Genomic DNA, 21,281 nt, shown 5'->3' with positions numbered 1-21,281 from the left:
CTGCTAAGAGTCTTCCCCACTGATAAACTGTCAGGCAGATACTTTGTCCCAAAATGATGGAATCTCACCTGGCTTAATTTACCCCAATTTGAGAATGATTGAAACACTCCATCTGCAATACAGCAGATTAACAATCATTTGTAGTATCTCAGCTTCCTTCTGAGTTGCTAACTTTAAGGATGCTAAAAGGCAGATATTCTTATCACATCCCCTTGTGATTTGAAGGGGTAGATGCACCAGCGCCCTGACACACGTAGCTTTACAGATAAAATACACATACAATATTAAGTCAGAACAGGATTCACTTCTAACACAGGCCGTAGTCTCTAAAGTCAAAGCCAACTTTCCCCAAATGGTCTATCAGCTTAGTTTAAAGGACAGAGAATCTAAAGGTTAAGGTTTGATTAGAATGTATTTTGTTGGTTTTTTTTTTTCCTTAACACATCAGAGCCGCTGAATTCCTTCCTGGTGTGAACCTACTGGTCTGATGGGAAAATAACTCCAGTTCCACTTGTGGCAATGCCTTCAGGATCAGGTCCTCCAAATTAAAAAAATAAAATAAAACGTAGCCCCATGTAGAGTACAGGAAATTAAATGGCAAGCCTCTGTTTTCTAGTGGGACAGCCCAGTTCAGGGCGTTGTTAGTACTCTTACCCCAGGCAGGGAATTAGCAGCAGCCAGTATAATCTCTAGGGGACAAGGACTTTCCCTTCCCCGCGCACATGGGCGCAGGGTGGCTGGTGAGCAGGGCAGAGCCTGGGCTCTCCACTGCCTTGTGGGTGGCTCGGGAGAGGACTGAGGGGGAAGCAGATGGAGGAACGGCTACAGCTGAAGGTTAAAATCAGAGCTTTGCAAGCAGGAAAAAAGAAAAGGTGCATGACATTTCCACCGCCTTTGCTTTATTCAGTTGTTTGCTTGCTTTCCACCAGGTGCATTTCAGTGACAGAGTTTTACCGGCAGTGGTCCATAGGGGAGCCGAGTCCTCAGTCCTATTCATGATTATTCAAGAAATAACCCTTCAGCAGCAACTTATGTTTGGGCAAACACGAGTACATATGGCATTTGCACTTATATGTCAAATCCAGTTATTTACACACTATACAAGTAGTGGACATGTTTAGTTATATTCTGATATCTTCTTGATTCTGCAATCCACAGTCATCCAAAAGACCCATAGTTAGATTTAAATTTCTGAATGGCTTCTGACCTTAGAGACTTCAGAATGCAAATGTATGTACACTGTTGCACTGAAATGACTACCTTAAATTAAAAAATTTTATAATTTCCACACTATACATTGAATAGACTAACAATGTAAAAACTGATAATTCACACAGGCAAATGGACACACAGAGACATGTATCAACTAATAATCTTGCTTTAAGAATCAAATGAAAAGTCTGAATAAAGAGTTTGATGACTGGAGCGTGCAGTAAATGCACATAACCCTCCTTGCCTTTAGGTAGGGGCTAGGAAATCCTGCTAAAGAGCTGTAAGCAGGTGGGGTAAGGCCTTACCTCCTCTCCTCCCGCACTGCAGTCTCTATTCCAACTAACTTTCAGTGTTAGTTGTTACACTGCACTGTCAAGCAATGCACTTGTTTACCTAGTTAGATACTAAATATTATAGCACAGCAAGCATTTTCCAAACAATGGGAAAACACCTCCTAATCCAGATAAATTAAAAGCATCAGCTTAACCTCAAATGTTTATTGCATTTCAAACAGCATTTATCAAAACAAAGAGCTCATTACAACATATATAGGTACTGGACCATCCAAATCCTTTCATTTGGTATGTCTCCAGCATAACAATCTAATACAAATTATTCTGAAGCACAATGTATCTACATTAAAAAAAAAAAAAAAAAAAAGACATCACCCTATCTCCTGAACAGAAATCAGTTCCATGTGGAAAAATCTATAGGAAAAAAAAAAACTATTAAAGTATCAGTCCCAGCTTCTGAATAAATAAACAATGTTTCCTGCAGTTGACTGTTTTCACTCAAATCAACGAGCAGGTCTCACATGTCTGCTTAAATATGTCTGACTTTGGTCCTCACAAAATGACAAAGCTACAGCATGATAAACCAGACGATAGTTTGGAGCGAGACAATGAGGCATTGTTTACACAGAAGATTGAGAAACTGGTTTAACAAAAGGGGTCCGTGGACATCTATTGTATGTTCAAGAAGGAGATTTACTGGAGATTTTATAATTTCTACAAGGCTCTTTCCAACCAGCTTCATTAACTTAAAGTAAATCAAATCATGCAGAGATCTGGCTCAGCCAGAGAGACATGCCGGGAAAGATACAAAATGAAGAAGAACAGACGCAAGATGATAAGCTTTAGAATCTTTGGCATTTTTCATAAACATTTTCAAGTTTTTTAAGTCTGTATATTCATCCATTTTCCCACACACACTTGCCTATAAATACATTATACATGTACACTTTATACACAACTCTGTATATGCATGGGTACACAAGCACACGTGCACACGAAGAGGCATTTTTGTGGCTTTTTAAACCAGGATAATGTTTTTTCTGTCTTTCCATTTGCAGCTACACACAGCTTTGCATGAGCAAAATACATTCTTTATCCAATCAAGTCCATGACAATGTGCCTCTCCTTATTCGAAGGCACAGTGGGGCTTGTTACTTTGAAAAATAAACTTCTTGAAAAAACACTGAATCTGGCTAATAATCCAGTGGAAGATACTCTGGTGTTGTTTTCCTTCTTCAAATTCATGCAACATGCCCACAAGATCGCATTACTGAACCACACAGCATGACTCCATTTGGATCGCCGATCCATAAGCAAGGTTTTACCTGTTTTACCTTTAATTAGATTACTTCCAAAGTCGTCTTTTGTTAAAAAGAACCCTGTCTCTTGGGATTCTCTATTTCTTTGTACTGTGAACCAACTCAAGGGATGCTGGTGGTAACCCCTGCCTGGGAATCACAAGAAGCAACTCCAGCTCTCGTGCTACCAATGACTCATTGTGGTGGCAAGTCACTCCCACAACATCCTACAGCACCTAAAGGCCCAAGGGCTACACTCTCACCAAAATTAAGCAGGTTTACATATGATTCTGTGTTTCAGTTTCCCCAGTCAAGCAACACGAATAATGCTGGTTATGTGAATTATATAAAGCAAAAAACCACAATAGCTAGAAGATTGGTAAGCAAGCCAGAAATCACATTCTTCTCAGAGTAGAAAACAGGGGTCCTTTCTCCTGTCTCTTCATTGCTCAGTTTCCATATGACTTCACTTTCTGATCCTCTCCTTGTGAACCGCCAAGAAAGACTCCACCGAGACATCAGTGGTGGACCAAAGCCTGCACACTATTGCACAACCACATCTCTGGGCACCTTGCTCTCTTGCTGCACAAGTACATGTTTCTTTAAGGCTATAAAGTGTTTTTCCCTTGGATCTGTAGTGTTGACCCCTCTGGATTTAGACAGGAAAAAAACAGCTACGCTGAAAATATCTGATAAGATGGAATTATAAAAGGCAAGTCAACAGAGTGTTTTCAGGTCAGTGAGTTAGGCTTTTCTACAGTCTCTTAATCCTTTCACAGCAGAAAGTTCTCATGCATCCATTGCCAGCAATGGATCTCCAATGATTCCAGTATCCAAAGAGTTAACTACAGGGTGGGCTTTAAAAAAAGGAGGAGGAAAAAAAAAAAAGGAAAAAGAAAAACCCACAAGTGCTGGATGAAATATTGAGATACTGTTGGAGCTCCGAGCTCTTTCTGCTAATTATGATAAAAAACTTTTTAAAATGTACACTGCTTGAACAGAAGATGGGTATCAAAGACTCATTAATTCAGAGCTTAAACCTTTCTAGGCACAGTGATTTAACTCAGAAAAGAATAGCTTTCATATCTTAATATAAATCTGTTGGATATGTTAAAAACTGGTTCAGAGCATCTCCTCACATCAGCTCAGCTGATCTGCTACACTAAGTGGAATTATCTCTTCCTACATATAACAGGGAGTGCTGCCACATCCAGCCTTGCCTCTGCAATCGAAGGGGGAAAAAAAAAAAAGAAAAAAAAAAGGTGCAGTTGCACCATCCTCTCCCATTCTCCTTCCCACCCCACAAACTAGTTCATATGTTCCACCTTGCTCTTTTTAGGATTACGACTCCATACTGAAGACAATCCAAAAAAAGACAACCCAAGATAGGTGTTTATGAAAAACCACATCTTCAAAAACAAAGTCTGTGGCAGTGATTAGAGTGTTGTTCTGAAGCAAGACGAGGATGGGGGAAGCGCATGTGTACACATGGGGTACGGAGGGAGATGCTTCATTCCGAAACCGCGCTGCACCCTATAGTGCACTCCGCTTCTTCCTGATGGGACTGGAGCTGCTGTATGGTTTCAATTCAGCATGCTGCACCTGTAAAAACAAATAGACATGACGTCTGCAGTTAGGTAACTCTAGCTCACTACAGTGTGTGTTAATGGCTCCCCGAGGACAAACCAAGGGAAACTAAGGAAGGTTCAAAAGTAATGAATCATTTTCTAAACACAGGAACATGGGGGATTAATTGCAGGAAGGATTTGAGAAGTCATGCATCATTTCTTGAAACGAAAATATTAAAAGCAGATTTTTCTAATGAGATACATGGGGTTCTACCTGATTTCAGCAATGTAGACTAGATCTTTTGGGTTTGTTTTGGTTTGGGAGTTGTTTTTCTTATCTTTCTGGCATTAACCTATAAGTTTAATAAACTTCTCTCAGGAGTTTCAATTCAAGTGGATCCCAACACACAATAAGATGACAGTTGACAAAACCGTACACAGACCTTGGGATGCTAACGTATTTAATCATTTCAAAAAAGGAAAATATTTTCCCAAATAGAACCTGGACAAAGCTGCCTCCACCTTTCAAAACAATTTCATATACAAAATAATGGTTAAAACATGTGTGATAAACTGACAAGGATGGTGTAACCTCCAAACGTCTGTTGTGCTACAGAAAAGTATTCCCGTGGAAATCACGGGGAAACTTTTGCTGAACGTGCCATCTTTTTCACTCCTCCTCTATCTTTTGTCCAACATGTGTGGGTTGTAAATGGCTAATGTACAGACAGAGATAATTTCTAACTCGTTGCAGTACCACAGTGAAATGATGATGCATTGATAACACGTAAAATGAAGCAGACCCTAGGGGCTTTGGAGCTGTCATGGATGGCTTTTCACTAGAGCGTGTGGCTGTCACACAGGCTCACTATTTTTAGCCCTAGTGGAAAGCTCCGAGAAGGTTTGTCCCATCCTAAGAACTTTTATCATTCCTCCCATAGAAAATGGTTATCATTTTCCTTGGAGAGCTCAAAGGATCCCAAAATGATAGAAACCACTCAAGGAAATGTTATAAATGTAAATGTTAAATAAAGCATAAATAGAAAAGCAGCTTATCTTTAAACATAAACACTAAAAGGGCATATGCAAACCATCACTGCAAATCCAGTGTGCTCTACGAGAGCAATGACAAAAATTAAAAATACAGTGAATCTTAATGTCTCTAAGATCACTTCTGTCTAGCTTTTTTCCTTTCACCAGTCTATGGTGAGATTTCTTTCAAGTTATTAGTGCCGCCACCAACCAATCTGGTGGCCTCTTGAGATAAATGTCACCAGAAGCCTTTTCCAACCTTGTTTCTACCAGATGCTTCGACACTGTATGTGGGCAATTACTTTTCTGTCTCCAACAGAGTAAAATGACTATAGGCGAGATTGTGATCCCCTTATTCACAGTGAGCAGCACCTCACTGTGAAAGTACCACAATTCACAGAGGAAGGTACAATGTCAGTGGGATCCAGGGCATCAGGATCAGGGCCTGAGGACACAGATTCCAGTTGATTAAAACAAAAGAAAGAATCCTTTATATTGTGTGGCTTCATTACCCAGCAAGACTATTTTCCTTCCTCCAAAAGAAATAAACAGATCTTGACATTCTAAAGGACTTATTGTTCAAATAATTTCCAGGAAGATAGGCGAGATTACTGAAGACAGTGTTGTTGTTTAAAAGAAATGGAAGAAGAGACGAGACTTGACTGAAATTGAGGGAGGATAGATTCTGGTTAGATTAAAAGTTATAATTCCATAATGGTAGAAGATTGATCTGATCAACTGCAGAGTATTTTATACACATCTCAAGGCCTTCTCTAAAGAAAAAGATGAGCAGAGCATTGTCCAAGGAAGGTCTGGAGTTCAAGGTGGGTGGGGAGGAAGAATTTTGAGGGACAGCTGATGTGAAAAAAAAACACAGCAAGCACAGAGTCATGGAAATAATGACCCCCTCCTCCATCTTGAAAAAAAAAAAGGAGAATTCAGCAAATCCTTTTGGATGGTTATCTCTATCAAAAAGACTATTTTTCTCTTCCCTCTGTATAAATACCGGAGCAGAAAGGTGACGGAAACCGTAGCTCAGTAACCACGCTGGGTGATTTTCCAGATCATTTTTAAGTAGGTCTTTTCAGGATAATTTTTCTGCAATCATTTTATCCTTCTGACAAAGGATTTTGGCTCCCCTCTCTTCTAACACCCTCCCCCCTCCTCCCTTCGCGGATTTTCCCGATTCCTTATCTCCGTTATTCAAAAGTGCACCGGCACCGTATTCCCCAAGCAGAGCACCCAGCCGCTCTCAGTGCCGCTTGTTGCCTCTGTTGGCAGTGGCCATTCATTACCTACCTTTTGAACATCAGATGGTACCCTGGAGAGGAAATCTAGTAGCTCATTATTGTCGATGGCGTAGGGATTTCTAAGCTTCTTAGTAAATTTATTTATGCCTAGGGAAAAAAAAAAGAAAGCAAACAAAATAATACAACTCCTTTCTATTCCATTCCTCCTAAATTGTTCAGGCAAGGTGAAAAAAGGAAGAGGAATTCACAAGTAAAAATTAGTGTGAAAACAGTGCCTCAGACTTAAAGCCACGCACATGTTCCCTGTCATGGGGAATCATTCACAAGTGTCTCCTGGAGGAAGGGGAGGGCATTATTTATAAAGGTATTTCTCTACTTTGGGGATCATCTGTTGTCAACAACATGAAAAAAAAGATTGCAGCATGTATTCATTCTGGGGGATACTGTGGGGAGAATGTACAAATTTGCAGCTGAGACTACTGTTAAATCTGCTATTCTACGTGACCAAAGACACTCCCTTTCCTCATGCCCAGGGAATTACAGGGCTCTGAAAAGAACTGGGCAGGATAAAGACTTTTTTCCTTCCATTTCTTCTGAAAATCAATGTTTCCATTCCTCATCATGTCTCATAGCTTATCCTCTCTTTGCAGAACCAGACATGACAAGTTGGACGTATTATGGTGCTGTGGGAAACTGTAAAAACTTATCACAAGGTTAATTTTATTTTCATCTTAGGGTGAATAATTTGGCTTATCAACTGCAGCAACAGTGCTCCCCATCTCCATGGACTTAGTTATGCTTCAGCTGTCAGAGGTGGTCCCTAGTCTGGACAGAAGATCCATGGGAGCATAATGCTCGTATTATTGTGGAACTCATGGCATCTTATCTTCTCCTCCCTTTGAGGAAAGGGAGAGATGAGCAGCCCTCAGCCAGCACCACCTCTATTGCATGGACCAGGATGAGAAAGCAAGAGAGCTGAGCACCCTTCCCAGTTCTCCCCTTGTGCCAATGCAGCCACTTAACACTCTACTGCCACCACTTCCCCACTGAGAAATAGCAACTAGTAGTGTGGCTACTTAAAGGTGTGGTAGAAGAGCAAAGGATCATTAGGTGAAAAAAATCAGCCAATCCATTTTAAAGAACAGCAAAAAAATTCTAATGCTGGTTGCCTCTGAGGATCATAATACAGCACTCAATTCCATCATGCCCCTGTTGAAAATCTCACAGTAGTTTCCCTGAAAGTGATTTCAAATGTGATGGCTGCTCCAGCCTTTTCTCTCTGAAATTTACCTGCTTCGCATCTGAGATTCAGCTTTTAAGTCATATACTTGTAGCAAAATGCCAACACAATTTTCTGTGTACCTGATTTTCAAAAACCAGAAAATACCATAAGGTCTTTCGAAGCCTTGCCACAGGGTAGTTGTTTTACATGTATCATATTTGAAGGCCCTGTCAGTCCAGATGATGTTGAACGGATGTATAGTTTTCATGTACTCACCATGTCTTCCATACAAGAACAGCAATATTTTGTTACTGAACTTTTTACTCCTAGCAATTTCTCTCCTTCCCTTTGCCCTTTCTTTTGTTTGATTTAATCCTTCATTTCATTTATTTTTTGCCCAAGAGTGGCTTTTCATACTGTTACCTTCTCATTCCCTCCTTTTTCTTCATCCAGGAGAGCCAAGACAGCAGCAGATGGCTCAGCCCTGGCAGGGTGATGGGAGGTCCCTACAGCCCAGACATACTGGGGCTGAGCTTCAGGGTTCGGTGAGGATTACCTGCACCATGTTCTCAGCCACTGCACCTCAAGGCCGAGATAAAAGCTATCACCCTAAATAAGACAGAAGGCCATTTTGAGATGAAGAAAGTCTTCAGCAGCTGGAATGCCATCTCCTTTTGTGAAAGATCATGTTACTGTTCATAAGACCACCAGGAAAGTTTTCATATTAAAAAGCTCCTCTTTTACTTCATGATGCACCTTCACACAAATACTTTCTGACCCATGACACAGAGACGCTCAGTGCCTCCCGCTAGACTATGGGGTTCTGGGCACACTGCTCCTCCTGGTTGCAGGGGAGTTAAGACCCAAAAGGCTCCCAGGGTCCAGGCCTCCGTGGTCCAGCTCTTCAAACACATCTGGTCGACTCCCTACCATGTCCCTACCAGGGGGCTCCAGAACCAGGAAGCTAATTACTCTCCTGCAGAATAATAATAATATTGAAAGTAGCTTATCTAGACAAATGCTCTTCTTGTGGCGCTGTTGGAAACTTATAAAGAACTCTGAGAAAAGCAGATCATCGGATCACCCAGAGTGGGGAAAAAAAGGTAATTTTAAGAAGGCCATAGCATATTCATTTACCTCTAAGCAACAGCACTTGATTGTCTGTGTAAGAGGTTGTTTAAAGATTGTTTGATTTCATTCTATAGATAATATATTGTATTTATCGCATGCAAATGAGACATGGTCGAGTACTTACCCCAGATTAAAACAATGTACCTCAGTGGTATAAAATACAAAATGACTGTTGCTGCTACCAGGACCAAGCAGGCCAGGACAGAGAGGAAAGGCACCGTCCAGTTGAATGTGCTGTAAAGAAAAACAATAATCCTTCTCAACGTTTCTGCTCTTGGACACTGCTTGTACTCTGCTACCCAATAATAATTCAATGACCTCTTTGCAGTGCTAGGTGCTTTCAAATGCACTGTAATTTGCAGACCCTTTGGAAGATGGATAAGCAGATTCCTGCATCTGGATGCTATAACAGATTAAGGGAGATATCTGAGAGGCAAATATAATGATATGGAGAGAAAAGATAGTCTCTGGGGAGCTCAGTAAAGTTGTTAGGCATGTAGCAAGTTGGTTTTGTTTCTTCTCGTACATATCACACTTGTTACACATCTCTGCTCACCGTCAGCTCTCCATTATTCATAGGCACATTATCTGATCTGGAGATGAGGCCATGCTGCAGGTGTGAGCCATCTGAGCTGGCCCCACTGGGCCACAGTGGAGATGACATGGGATGTGTGCCGGTGCACGACTCAGATGTGGCAAGCAGCCAGACTCAACCTTGCCAATAACTTGGAATGGATTAATTATGACTGATGCTAAACCTTAAAAGAGCAGTTAAAGTCATTTCTCTGTATACTATTAGGGAATAATAGTCTATACGGATCTCTCAATATTTATATACTTGCTTCTATTTCCTTACGTTTTCAACAATTCCTTACCACACCATACATAGGAGGCTGTCTTGGGTAGCAGCAGTCCAAGCTTCTGCACACCACCGACCTGCATCAGAGTTTTCCCAAGTGGAACACTCTCAAGAGGCTCAGTTACTAGTGTCATTCAGACTTTTGCAGCATTGCATCACAAAACAGGAATTCCTTTCACTCAGACCACTCATCTGTAAGCCCACAATGGACTTAAGGTGAGCAGCTATTGCAAACACACCTTTGAAGTTATTTTGTCCCCCTGTGCCCTTGTAAGATACATCTCTACAGCATGCACGAAACATTGAGACACCTGGACTACATGAATGCCAGTCCGCCCATAGGTGGATTTACAGATCTGGGCATCTCTGCTTCATACAATCTTTCTGCTAACTTCATCACATCATGATGACGGGGAGTAGGAAGAAAAGAGAATGAACATGGACCACTTATCAGGCTATAAAATAAGACGAACTTCCCTTGACAAGTAAAATTAATAGGATGCTAAAAGAACTACTTTTAAGCTTCAATAGAAGTATTAAATATTAAGTAAAGATAGGTGGGAAAGGACCCATCATTATCAATCAATGTAGCTTAAGTTAAAGTAAAAAAAAATAGCAAAACAGCTCAATTCAGTTAAACTATTAAAACTCCCTATGATTGTATAACTAGAGTGACAGATGGAAACTGTAGCACAATTCAGTCTGTCACGTACAGAAAAAACTTTGGTGGCAATTTTTTAATGGTACATTACTGTTGAGTTACAATGGCATTCTTCTGAAATTACATCGGGCATCCACATTAATACCCAATGTGTTCTTTAAGACCATTATTACCAAAATGAATACAAGAATTAATAGGACTTAAGCACTCTGAGCCTTCCTGCCATGCAGCTGGGCAGAACAGTGCCCTGTTCATAGACTGGAATACATCTTTGGGCCACTTCCACCCCAGCTGGGGTGTCCGGCATGGAACCACAGCACAGGCGTTTGCTGTATTTTTAGCTTGAACCCAGCTCCTCATTAAAGTGTGGCTTGATCACAAACCATCACTGTGTTCAAAACAGAAAACAATGTGGGTCAATTAAGCTCCAATAAAGACTGGGTTATAAAAGTTTGTGTGTGTTTGTGTGGGGGATATTTTTTTTTTTTAGGCTTTTCACCTCCCTCCTTTGTAAGGTCAGGAATACCCTATGCGCCGCCCCTTGCGACAAGACCCAGAAAACTCCCTTTGGGCTTCCTCATGGCACCAGCAGGAAGCAGACAGCTCAAAATGGTAAAGATAGAAGAACATCAATGCATTGGACAGGGAAATAAGTGATTGGTAACCCCTGTAACCAGGCCAGCATGGAGAGGGCGTGGGAAAGGCAACATCAACCATCAATTCCCACCTCCTTTCCGTGAAGGAAAGGAAAAGAAATGCCTGAGAACTTCTGTGCCCATATCTTCAAGCAATATTTTCCCTTGTGTGGCATCATGACTCCCTACACCATCACAAACAGACACAACCAGAAATCTGGGCGTATGTGAGCAAGACATTTACTTCAGCTTAATCCTCCTAGCTCTGCTTCATTGCAAATCATGGCTAAGCAAGAAAAAATTATCACTTACTTTTTAATCCTCTCTCCAAATGATGCTATTTCTTCTAGGATGCTTTGAACAGCTACGATGATCTCTTGGACCATATGGATTCTGTCAATTAACCCCTTTTTCTCAGATTCCTATCAAAAAAAAAACCCAAAACTTTTCATACATTCAGTATTTGTCAACATGTTCATGTGAAGAAAGTAAGATTTCCAGTACTGCTGATGCATTCATGAACTCAAGTATATCACTGAAGCAAGGACAGAACACACACCCTGGGTTTATCACATACAATAAACATGAAGTCATATAGTTCCCTATATTTTGGTCCTTTTCCTCGGCACACGGGCAGAGGTTTCTACATCTAACACAAATCGACTGCAGGATCTCAAAGTAGGCTTTCACTGAAGATCCTAGCTGCATGTCAAACCAGAAGAGATGCTGAGCACCCCTGAGTCCAGCTGATCTGTCGGGGAGTGCTGGGTGCTCAGTGCTTCTCAAGAACCAGAATGTTCTTGTGCAGAACTTCTGAATAACACTTTTCTGAGCTTTGCAGGCTCCCAACAGCCATGCTGTTTTCTGTATATAAATTAGCAGCAAGATAGTGAATGCAACATTTTTTTTGAACATTCTGTATACAGAGACCCACTCTTTTCCTGGGGAAAAAAAAAGAATCAAAGGAAAAAATGTCATTTTCCTTTTACAGCAGTCAACTCACAACTTCATTTCTTACTGCTTATTTTAGGCAACAACATTACAGGACATTACTACACATGTGCAGAAATAAAAAGGAAGCACAGAATGAATTAAAAATCAAAATGACTTAAATCAGCCTTGGAAAACAGTATACAATTATCAACATTCAGTATTTCTTTGCCAGCAATCTAACACACATACAGGCATGCAAATTGGTGTGGTTGCAGATATTCTAGCAAGAAATCAGCAAAACATTCACTTATTACAAAATGCAGAGCCCTGGACACTGATTTTACATCACATTTAGACTCTCCCAAATCAGCTCAATTTAGAAAAAAAGACATTTTAAGTTGTGTTTTAACCAGTCTGTGCCCAGAGAGGGGAGATGCTGGTAATATGCAAGTTGCATCCATGTTCTCCATGGTCCTTACCAGCCGGGGCAGGGGAAAGGGTGGGTGGGAAGTAAGCAAGGGTCAGAGACACTCGGATCAACCCTGCTGCAATTCTGCTTCTGTGTTGGGAACCCACATTATTTCTCCATGCAGGAGAGAGGGTCAGAGGCTACTTAAAGTCGCACTGGGCCAGGGAGGTGAAGGCTCATTGCTACAGCCTTTTGGCACTACTGTGCTGCGAGAGGGTTTGCGTGCATCAGAGAGGGCACTGCACTACGTCGTTGTGTGCTGGAACAACATATGAACCATCCTTGGATGCTGAGAGGCAGACATGACAGTACAGCCCTTGTAACCATTTGGATTACTTACTGCCCTTTTCTCTTCACAGCAATTTTTGAGTTTAAAAAGCCAGCCAAAACCACCACGGAGTTATCAAGCTCCAAACATTTGAATATTTGCCTTTAGGTTGCAAGTGAGTGCACAATGAATAGAAGCAGCATTTTAAATAATCACACATTTGGGTGTGAAAATGAGTATTTTTACATTAATAAAACAACCAACAAAAATGAAACCCTTGGGGTGTGAAATAACCCCAGAACAAAATAAATAAATAAATAGTCAGTTTATGTGAAAATAGCACCAAAAAGTCATTTTCGCACAACTCCTGTTACAACCTTGTTAGGCTCAAATGTAAATGACACGTTAAGATTATATTTAACTATTCACTCACTAGAATAGTACAATGGTCCCTTAGCCATAGTTGGCTTTTTTTTCCACCAAACTCAGAAGCAGAAGTTGGAGAGCAGTTCATGGAGAAGCAGTCAGTGGGAATTTCATTCTGTCCAAATTCAGAGGGGTAAAGAAACCACTTTAGATAAAGTGATATTCCAGGGCAAGCCTACTCTTGCTACCCAGAGCTGCAAGGAAGATCATCTGTCAGCTCTATCTGCATCATGCTGACTTCATTTACACGTCTTCGATTGAGCTCAGAATTGTGGTGGTAATGCAGTTTAACCAATACAACCTAACTTCTGCTGCTGCCACCGAGCAGACTAAGAAAATAAAACAGAAACTACCAGTTCCTAAGACATAATGACAATTGCATGGCATATTCTTACCTAGCATGCGTGCTAAAATCACCCCTAGACAATGGCATTTTTAATTTATAATACCAAATATGCCCAACCAAGGAAAAGGCAGAGACAGACTGGGATTAGGAAGCTTTGTAAATGAAATCAGTTATTAAAGAGTAAAATAGACCAGCAACTGCCCTTGCAATATGCACTGCAATATGTGTGCCGAATCATTTGAAAATCCTGGAAACTCATCAACATCTTTTTCTTTGTTATTACTGTTTTGTTCTGGAAACCTGTAGTCTAAACACATCTACAGGATGATTAGGTCACTGGTTAAGCAACAGAGAAGCAGACAAATGAAGTACGACAAACGGGATTTTCCAAATTATTTAGGTTTAGGAGTGCTGTTTATGCTTTCTGAAGTCAGCACCTCACTAAACACTGTTGGAAGCAGTAAGAGAGTTCATAGTCCATCAAGACGACAGTCACTAGTCCATATTTATTAGTAAACGGCAACTGTCATACAGAAAGGTACATTGGAACGTTACCATATTTGTGGAAGATGTAAAAAATGATCCTAAATACATCTTCCACTAAACACGCTTTCCCATCTGTGCAAGGTCCCACCACCCAGATTATTTTCTCCATCCTCCTCAGGTATCATTTCTTCCTGATTTCTTTCGGACTCAACATATTATGCTGCTTGAAAACAGGATTTGGATACCCATGGTTCAAAATAACAGCTCTGAAGCTTCTGCTTGAATTACAAATAAAATATCCTGCCTGTTTCTGGCATTTTTTTCCTAAAACCGGTCGTGAAACTTGCATTCCTTCAAGGCCTTTTTTCTTCTTTATTTCTTAGCTGATTACAGCACTGTGGGTGGACCAAAACTAGTCTTCAGCCTCTAGGAAAGAATTAACTCCATCAAAATGAATTTACAACTGAGAATTAATTATATAATCAGTGTGTTACTTCAAATCTTCCTTGCATACCCTGATTTAAGAAACCTTCATTTCTACATTAATTGCCTGAACAAAACCACAAAAGGGGTCTTACAAAAGATTAAGCATGTCAGGGGAAGGAAAAAAAGAAACACACAACCCCCAGCAAATTCAGAAATTAAGTCTTTTGTGTCCAGCTAATGTACATCAACTTAAACTTGTAAATGAAGACACAAATCTCTGCCGTACTGAAAGAAAGGCTCTTCTAGATTTTTCTATTTCTGAAATATGTAACAATAAACAGGACATGTAAGCACACTCAAAGGGTTACTACAGCTCTGTGATTTTCCTTCCCTTCCCTACGACGTTATGCTGCTCCCAGACATTCAGGGACAGTTGCAAAAGAAACTGCCACACGACTGCAAAATTGAGGTACTTTCAACGCTGAAGACTTTGAAAGTGTGTGAAATACGGGGCAGGCCAGGAGAGGACATCTCCAGCATTATCATGGCAATTCACGACAGGTTAGCTACACTGGTCAGAGCTGGGCTTGCAAGGGGAAATCCTAAGACCTACAGAGGAAGAGACTGAAGGCAAAAATTATCGATCATCTGCTCTGCAACAAAGACCAAATAACACCAGTTACTGCTTCTGCTGTAGCAAAGCATCCATTACTGAACTGAAAACTTGGATGGTGGAGATCATCTAACTTCTTGTGATCACTTATTTAATAGCTTTCATCGTTACAAAAAGCTGTTCCCTATTTTTTAACTCTATCCTTCAGATATTTTTCCACTGGATACATCCAAACCAGTAAGCAACACTCCAAATGCAAAGACAATGTTCAGTGTTGTTCTCTAAGTGTATCTCTGATGTATACTGCAAATATCGTATGCACACAACTAAAAACTTAGGCTTGAAGCCACGAGCAAGTTCTAAATACTTGAATTTCACATAAAACATTCACACACAAAAAAAATCTTGCATGCAACTTTCAAACAAGTGGTATTCATCAGCAGATTTTTCGCATGCCAAGGGAAACTCTATATATAAAGCTGAGGAACACTTGGGGGCAAGGATGAGGAAAAGGGGAGGAGAAAAAATAAATAGGGATTAATGCAAAAGGAGGAAGAAAGCAGGATACAGGCAACTAAGTCAGGAATGAAAATCTTGAATATCTTCATGAATTTGAAGAGTTAGTCTGCCTAGCCCTGGGCTGGCCTAACTTTCACGATTAGCTTTTTTACAATAGCTATCTCATGCCACTGCTGCTACAAGCACATTAGGGTAATGTTTTACCAGGATTTATCCCATGTACCAGATATGAATTTCCCGGTGTACTAGCAACAAACAAGAGTGATGGGAAAGAAAGGAAGAAAGCTCAGGCATGCATGCCTTTTTGCTCCACTGTTACTCTGTTTTTTTTTTTTTAAAAAAAACCTGTAATTATTTAGAGAAAAGCAGACGTAGCCAAAGTTGGATTTAACTTGCAACTTGCTCTGTGCTAGACTACAAAACTCTGACCTTACCAGTGTCCAGCAAAACCTGTGCCAAACAACATCTTAAGGCCAAAACACTCCTAGATGAAGAACTTCTGGAACCAAAAAACAGAATAAACAGCAGACCACTGGCCTCTATTGTCTGCAGGGAACACTTCACTAACAGCTTCAGTCTAGCAGCAGAACGAAGCTCTTGTGGGAGGTGGTAGCCATGGAGTGACAGACAGTCTCTTGGTAGCTAAAATGAATTCCAGGCAGAGCTTTGAAAATAGTCACCACAGCAACCTTGAACTGGATCCTGCCTTCAGCAGGAGCCAAGGGTGGCTGAAACGAACCCAGCAATCTGCCTTGCTGAGTCACTGCCTTGCCCTGCGCTGCGATGTCTGCTGCGTGTTGAGGAGGGCTGCTCGGCACTCCCAGGAGGACGCGGACCCAGAGAGCACGGCTGCCAAACTCGGAGCAACTGCCTCGTGCAGCCCTGAAACTGTGCATCGCACGATCTTTTTGTTTATTAACACCATGCTGCAAATGTGCTGGCCTGGCTGTGGAAATGTAGCGAGTCTGAGTGTACTTGAAATAATTACCAAATAAAGGAAATGCAACACGTACAGGTCAATTTATGTTCTCTGTTAAAAAGGTGTGAAATCTGGAATAATTCCACCAGAGCCAATAGAATGACTTCAGATGGATATGAAGGAGAGCACCATCGGCCTTGAAAGGACACATTTTAAAAGCAATGGCACATCATCCTGCAGCTAAGGCTGGGGGAACACTGGCTAAAAGGCAGAAGATGACCACATCACGCCTTGTTCAGCAATGCTTACACTTTCTTTGCTTACATTAGATGAATTTCACCTGTGCACAGAGGACCAACAAGTCTCCTAAGCCCAACCCCAGAAAAAGCTTAAGTGGAGAGGCTTAGGTCATAACTCTGTTGCTTTCTCCCTGCACAGGCATGAAATGCAGGCAGTTTAAGAGGCATTTTCTGTACTTGCTCATATTTTCATAGACATGTAAAGTAACCCAGAGTCTAGTGGTATTGCTACAAGTTCTAAAGTGATACTGGTAGTCACAGCAGAAAAAAACACCATTCAGGTGAGGAACATGTGCACCAGAAGCAACAAGAAAGAAGCCTGCATGGAGACAAAATGTCAGTCATCTTTGATTTAAAAATGGGAAGGGGAAAGAAAACACTTTTGGTCAAAGTAAGTGCTTTCTTCTGGAAATACATGACAGCTAAGAACAATCACATGGTGTTCAGACTTAAAACTACTAGATCATCATCTGTAATCTAGGTAATGATCTTTAGCAATTTGGGGTACAGGAGAAAGATAGACATACCCCTACATCTGGCCAATTCAAAATAAATTTTAACAACATTTTAAATAGTTGGAATTTTTAAGGGACAAGAACTCCCTGAGGTTTATGTGCTTGGTCCAGTAATCTGCCTATTGCTACTTAATCTTTCTTCAGAGATTTAGAGAAGTTACAGTGTTGGCTTACCTACCTCCAGGGCAAGCGGCAGAATTTTAGACCGCCATAAGGCTGCTAAGGTTTCTATGTGAGGAGAGCCATACTACAGTCCCCAGGATATCTAAAAGTCCTCTGCAAGTCCCTTGTTTCAACTCCTCAACCTATGAATGGGTGGGTCACGATGCTGAGACAAGGATTGTGCCAACTTACGGGATGCCTACGGATAAGACCAGTCCTAGACAATGCTGCAGTGTAAATAAGAAATAACAACAGACGATTCCTCATCCAGTTTCTTGCACACGGAAGGCTCCCAAGCAAAGAGCAGAGCACAAGAGCAACCCCTGAACTCTGTCTTAACCAGAAGTTGGTTAGGTTAATAAGAAGCTTGGAGAAAACTTACAGAAGCTATAACTGTGCCTGAAGTGATACCTGGAAACTTGTTGAGGAGGGCAAGCAACACTGCAGTCAAGATGGTTGCAAGACCAGATGATTATGCATGCTTAGAAGTGTCCCATTCTCCAGCTTTGCACCAAGCATAGCTCAGGCAAGCAGCAGAATCTGTCCCTTAGGCTTTTCCATCACTACCGTATTCGTGGTCTGTGCCTAGATTCATTAGGAAGCAGTGAGAGAAGCCACAAAGAGCCAACTGAAGAAAGAGCAGCAATTTAAGGGAGTCCACGCCTCCACAAACACACACCTTGTAGGTTTTTTTAGGACACGATCTTCCCCATAATTTTGTGGGGAAGGTAGGTTCTCCTTGTCAGTCTGAACATACCCTGTGTATCAAGGGTATTTTCAAGTCTTTACCATCATTTCTCTTCAGTAGTCTTAATGGGAGATGTTGAAATATTATATTGCAATTGTTGTATTGAAGAGAAAAAGAAAAACTAATGAAATTATTTATACTTCCAGGGAAGAAAACAATGAGATGATATTGTCTTGAATGACCTTTCCTAAGTATGGGGATATAGCATCTTACACAATAGACTCTTGGTTCATGTTTCAATTACTGACCTTTACTGTGGAGAAAATTAATGCAATTTTCATCGTAATCCACCCGTACAAATAAGATCCATACGGAAGGTTTCCACATGCTGAATCTAACTCAAATGGAAAATGTCAGCTGTTTGCTACTGGATAAGTTTGACTTTAATTTGTTCGGCTGGAGTCTTTTTGAATTGTGTTCATAAAACTTTGTATATTTTTGGTACCTATTTTTGACAGAGAATTTTCTACATTAGAAACATGGGATTTTTCTTCTTTGGGGATTTTTTCCCCACTTTTCTTTTTTCCAATACATGAGATACTAAACATTTCTTTGAAGTTGCCAAATAACTTGGCTTAAAGCCACTGTGTCAGCTGATTCTTCCCTATTACGTCCCACTAGCCAAGCAGGGCTATGTTGGCTCACCACCAGCTAGAACCCTCCAAGAAAAAAAGAACAGGGATTGTTGTTGATGTAATTTTGTCTCTGGTTTTCTTTTGAATCAGTTACGAGACCTGGAAATACTAGTAATTAAAGTTTTGTCTGTTTTGGAGGAGATGCAAACTTCTACCAAGACAATTTAAGATCATGAGAAGACTCCAAGACTCTTTCCAGTTGGGTGCTATGATACACTCATTCAACAGGATAACTATCTGTTCTAGAAGCTCTACAGTTGTCGTCAAAAAAAGAAAAAAAAAAGTAAAATAAATAGAAATGGTCAACAATCAGACCACTTACATTGAGCTGCATGTAACTTGTCTACACCTTTCTACTGGCAGGCAAAAGATGTTTCAGTGATGTAATTTTAAAACAATCCTTATTCAGACAGCCTGACAAACCCCAGAGCTGACACGACGCAGCCTGAACTCCATGTCCAAGATGGCACAAATCCGAGAAGGCAATCATCCACTGAACAGCTTGTGCCAAAGGGACAGAGCTCTCTTATCTTTTACAGTCCTCCATGCTGGTATTTGAGGAGGGGAGAGGGGGAAAGAAAGGGGGAGTTGGCAATTAAGGCCTGTCATTTAAGACAGATAGTTTAGGTGGAGGGAGCTAATCTGCTCTTGGGTTTTTGAACTAAGCGTCTGTATATTTATAATTTGTAAACAGTTCATCTCTTAGAGGGTGTGTTACAATTCCCAGAAGCATGGTCTGTTATGTCTAACATGCAGCAGAACCCAGAAAGGCTATGTGTGTGAATATTTTGATACTGCACGATGATAGGAAACAGAAACAGTGACCTCGTATACCACAACCCAACTAGCAGATTTCAACTTTAGGAGCTCTTGTATTAGGGAGGAAAAAAAAATACACAGACTTTTTAAAGTATAGTTGTCTGTTTAAATGTTGACATTGCTATGAGATAATGTCATAAAACTACATTTTCCTTGCACTCCCTAGAGAGCATTGGCCACCCTCAGACTTGGAAAAGTCACTTAGAATAACCTAATGTACTTAAAGATGCAAGTCATCAGTGCGCAAGCATGGTCCCTCACTGGTGCAAAGGGGATATACCCAGGACAGGATGAAGACATTAAGGAAATGCTGCACAGCACTTGACATGGGACACATGTAGTGGCTGGTAATTCTGTGTCAGAATCCCACAGACCCATAACACCAGTATACCAATTAATACAAGTTATGAATTATTATTGCTGTAATGTTGGGATATAAAGTGTTATCTTGATGAGAAAGCCTGCTGGAAGTGTCTACTGTGAGTAGCTTTAGCCAGTTCTACCAGCTCTCCATTTCAAAGAGTCACGGTGCATGAAACAGAGACAGAGGCAATGCTGATTACAAAATGGCAGGGCCATGCCATCAGCAGCTCAACATTGACTCTCAGGAGTTTTCCCAAACCTGCACATTTAGTTAAAAAAAAAAAAAAAAACAAGAAAGAAAATGACAGTGAAGTTGTTTAGTGGGAGGAGGGAGGCAAAAATGCAAAGTTATTACATCCATATTTAAGTGGCCCGGTTGTATTTATAGAGAGAACCAAAGTCATTGGAGTTCTATCTAGGGTAAACCTGACCTAAAATGTTTTGGCTTTGCAGCAATGAAACTATTGCACAGCACAGGAAACAGGATTAAATACCATTTAATACATTTTTTCTTTTTTGTTCCACCTCAGAACTTGCAAATGAAAAAGAGGAATATTAAAAAAAGTAGTAAATGGGATTGGTTCCAGCAAATAAGTTACACCTTTAGGCATCACACAAATAAGATGTAGGATCAACATATTTACAGGTGTTTAGCTTTAGGTACCCACAAAATAGAAATCACTGACTTCTAGAAATACACACTATTCCTTTGAAAAGGATGCAAATTTCATTTAGCGACTTCTGAAGAGGTCCAGATATTGGTCCATTTAGCTGACCAATATTACAATGCAAAGAGTGAATTATAAATGAGAACATATAAACAATTATTGTGTGTTGCAAGAAACCTGTAATTCAACTAGATTGTCTAAAGTTCACTGCATAACTTTGATAGATTTCTGGTTGCTCATTAAAATATAACCACCGCAGAAGAGCAGGTTAAATTTAAATAACTATTCTCATCGATTAGTCTGCTGAACTTCAATTCTAGTGTCTGTGACTGAGAAGAGTTAAGGTGCATTTGCTAACTGTGGTATTGATTTACTTCTCAATGATCAACAATTTCACTGTAACAGTCTTAAAACATAGAATATTAAAAGAAGGGGCTTATTAACTTAGTATGCAATTTGAAAGTTTCACATCGCCTTGTGAACAGTTTCTTCCTAACAGCTAATGT

At 40.5% G+C, this 21,281-nt stretch overlaps 1 protein-coding gene across 4 annotated transcripts in view; it reads right to left on the bottom strand.

Moving 5' to 3' along the window:
- Positions 1-4,330: 4,330 nt before the first annotated feature.
- The window catches only part of MCTP2 (multiple C2 and transmembrane domain containing 2), a 103,326-nt gene continuing 86,375 nt past the window's right edge, over positions 4,331-21,281 (bottom strand). For all 4 annotated transcript variants that reach the window (XM_068409974.1, XM_068409971.1, XM_068409972.1 and 1 more), the window contains 4 exons: positions 11,474-11,583; positions 9,131-9,240; positions 6,703-6,800; positions 4,331-4,405 (listed from right to left, as the gene is read on the bottom strand). In XM_068409974.1, the coding sequence (XP_068266075.1) occupies positions 4,337-4,405; positions 6,703-6,800; positions 9,131-9,240; positions 11,474-11,583 (387 nt within the window). In that variant the 3' untranslated portion in view covers positions 4,331-4,336. The remainder of the gene's footprint in view (positions 4,406-6,702; positions 6,801-9,130; positions 9,241-11,473; positions 11,584-21,281) is intronic.

This window comes from Nyctibius grandis, chromosome 11, assembly GCF_013368605.1.
Source record: "Nyctibius grandis isolate bNycGra1 chromosome 11, bNycGra1.pri, whole genome shotgun sequence".
Lineage (NCBI taxonomy): Eukaryota > Metazoa > Chordata > Aves > Nyctibiiformes > Nyctibiidae > Nyctibius > Nyctibius grandis.
The sequence above is the reverse complement of the archived record's forward strand: the minus strand, read 5'-3'. Positions and strand labels throughout refer to the sequence as shown.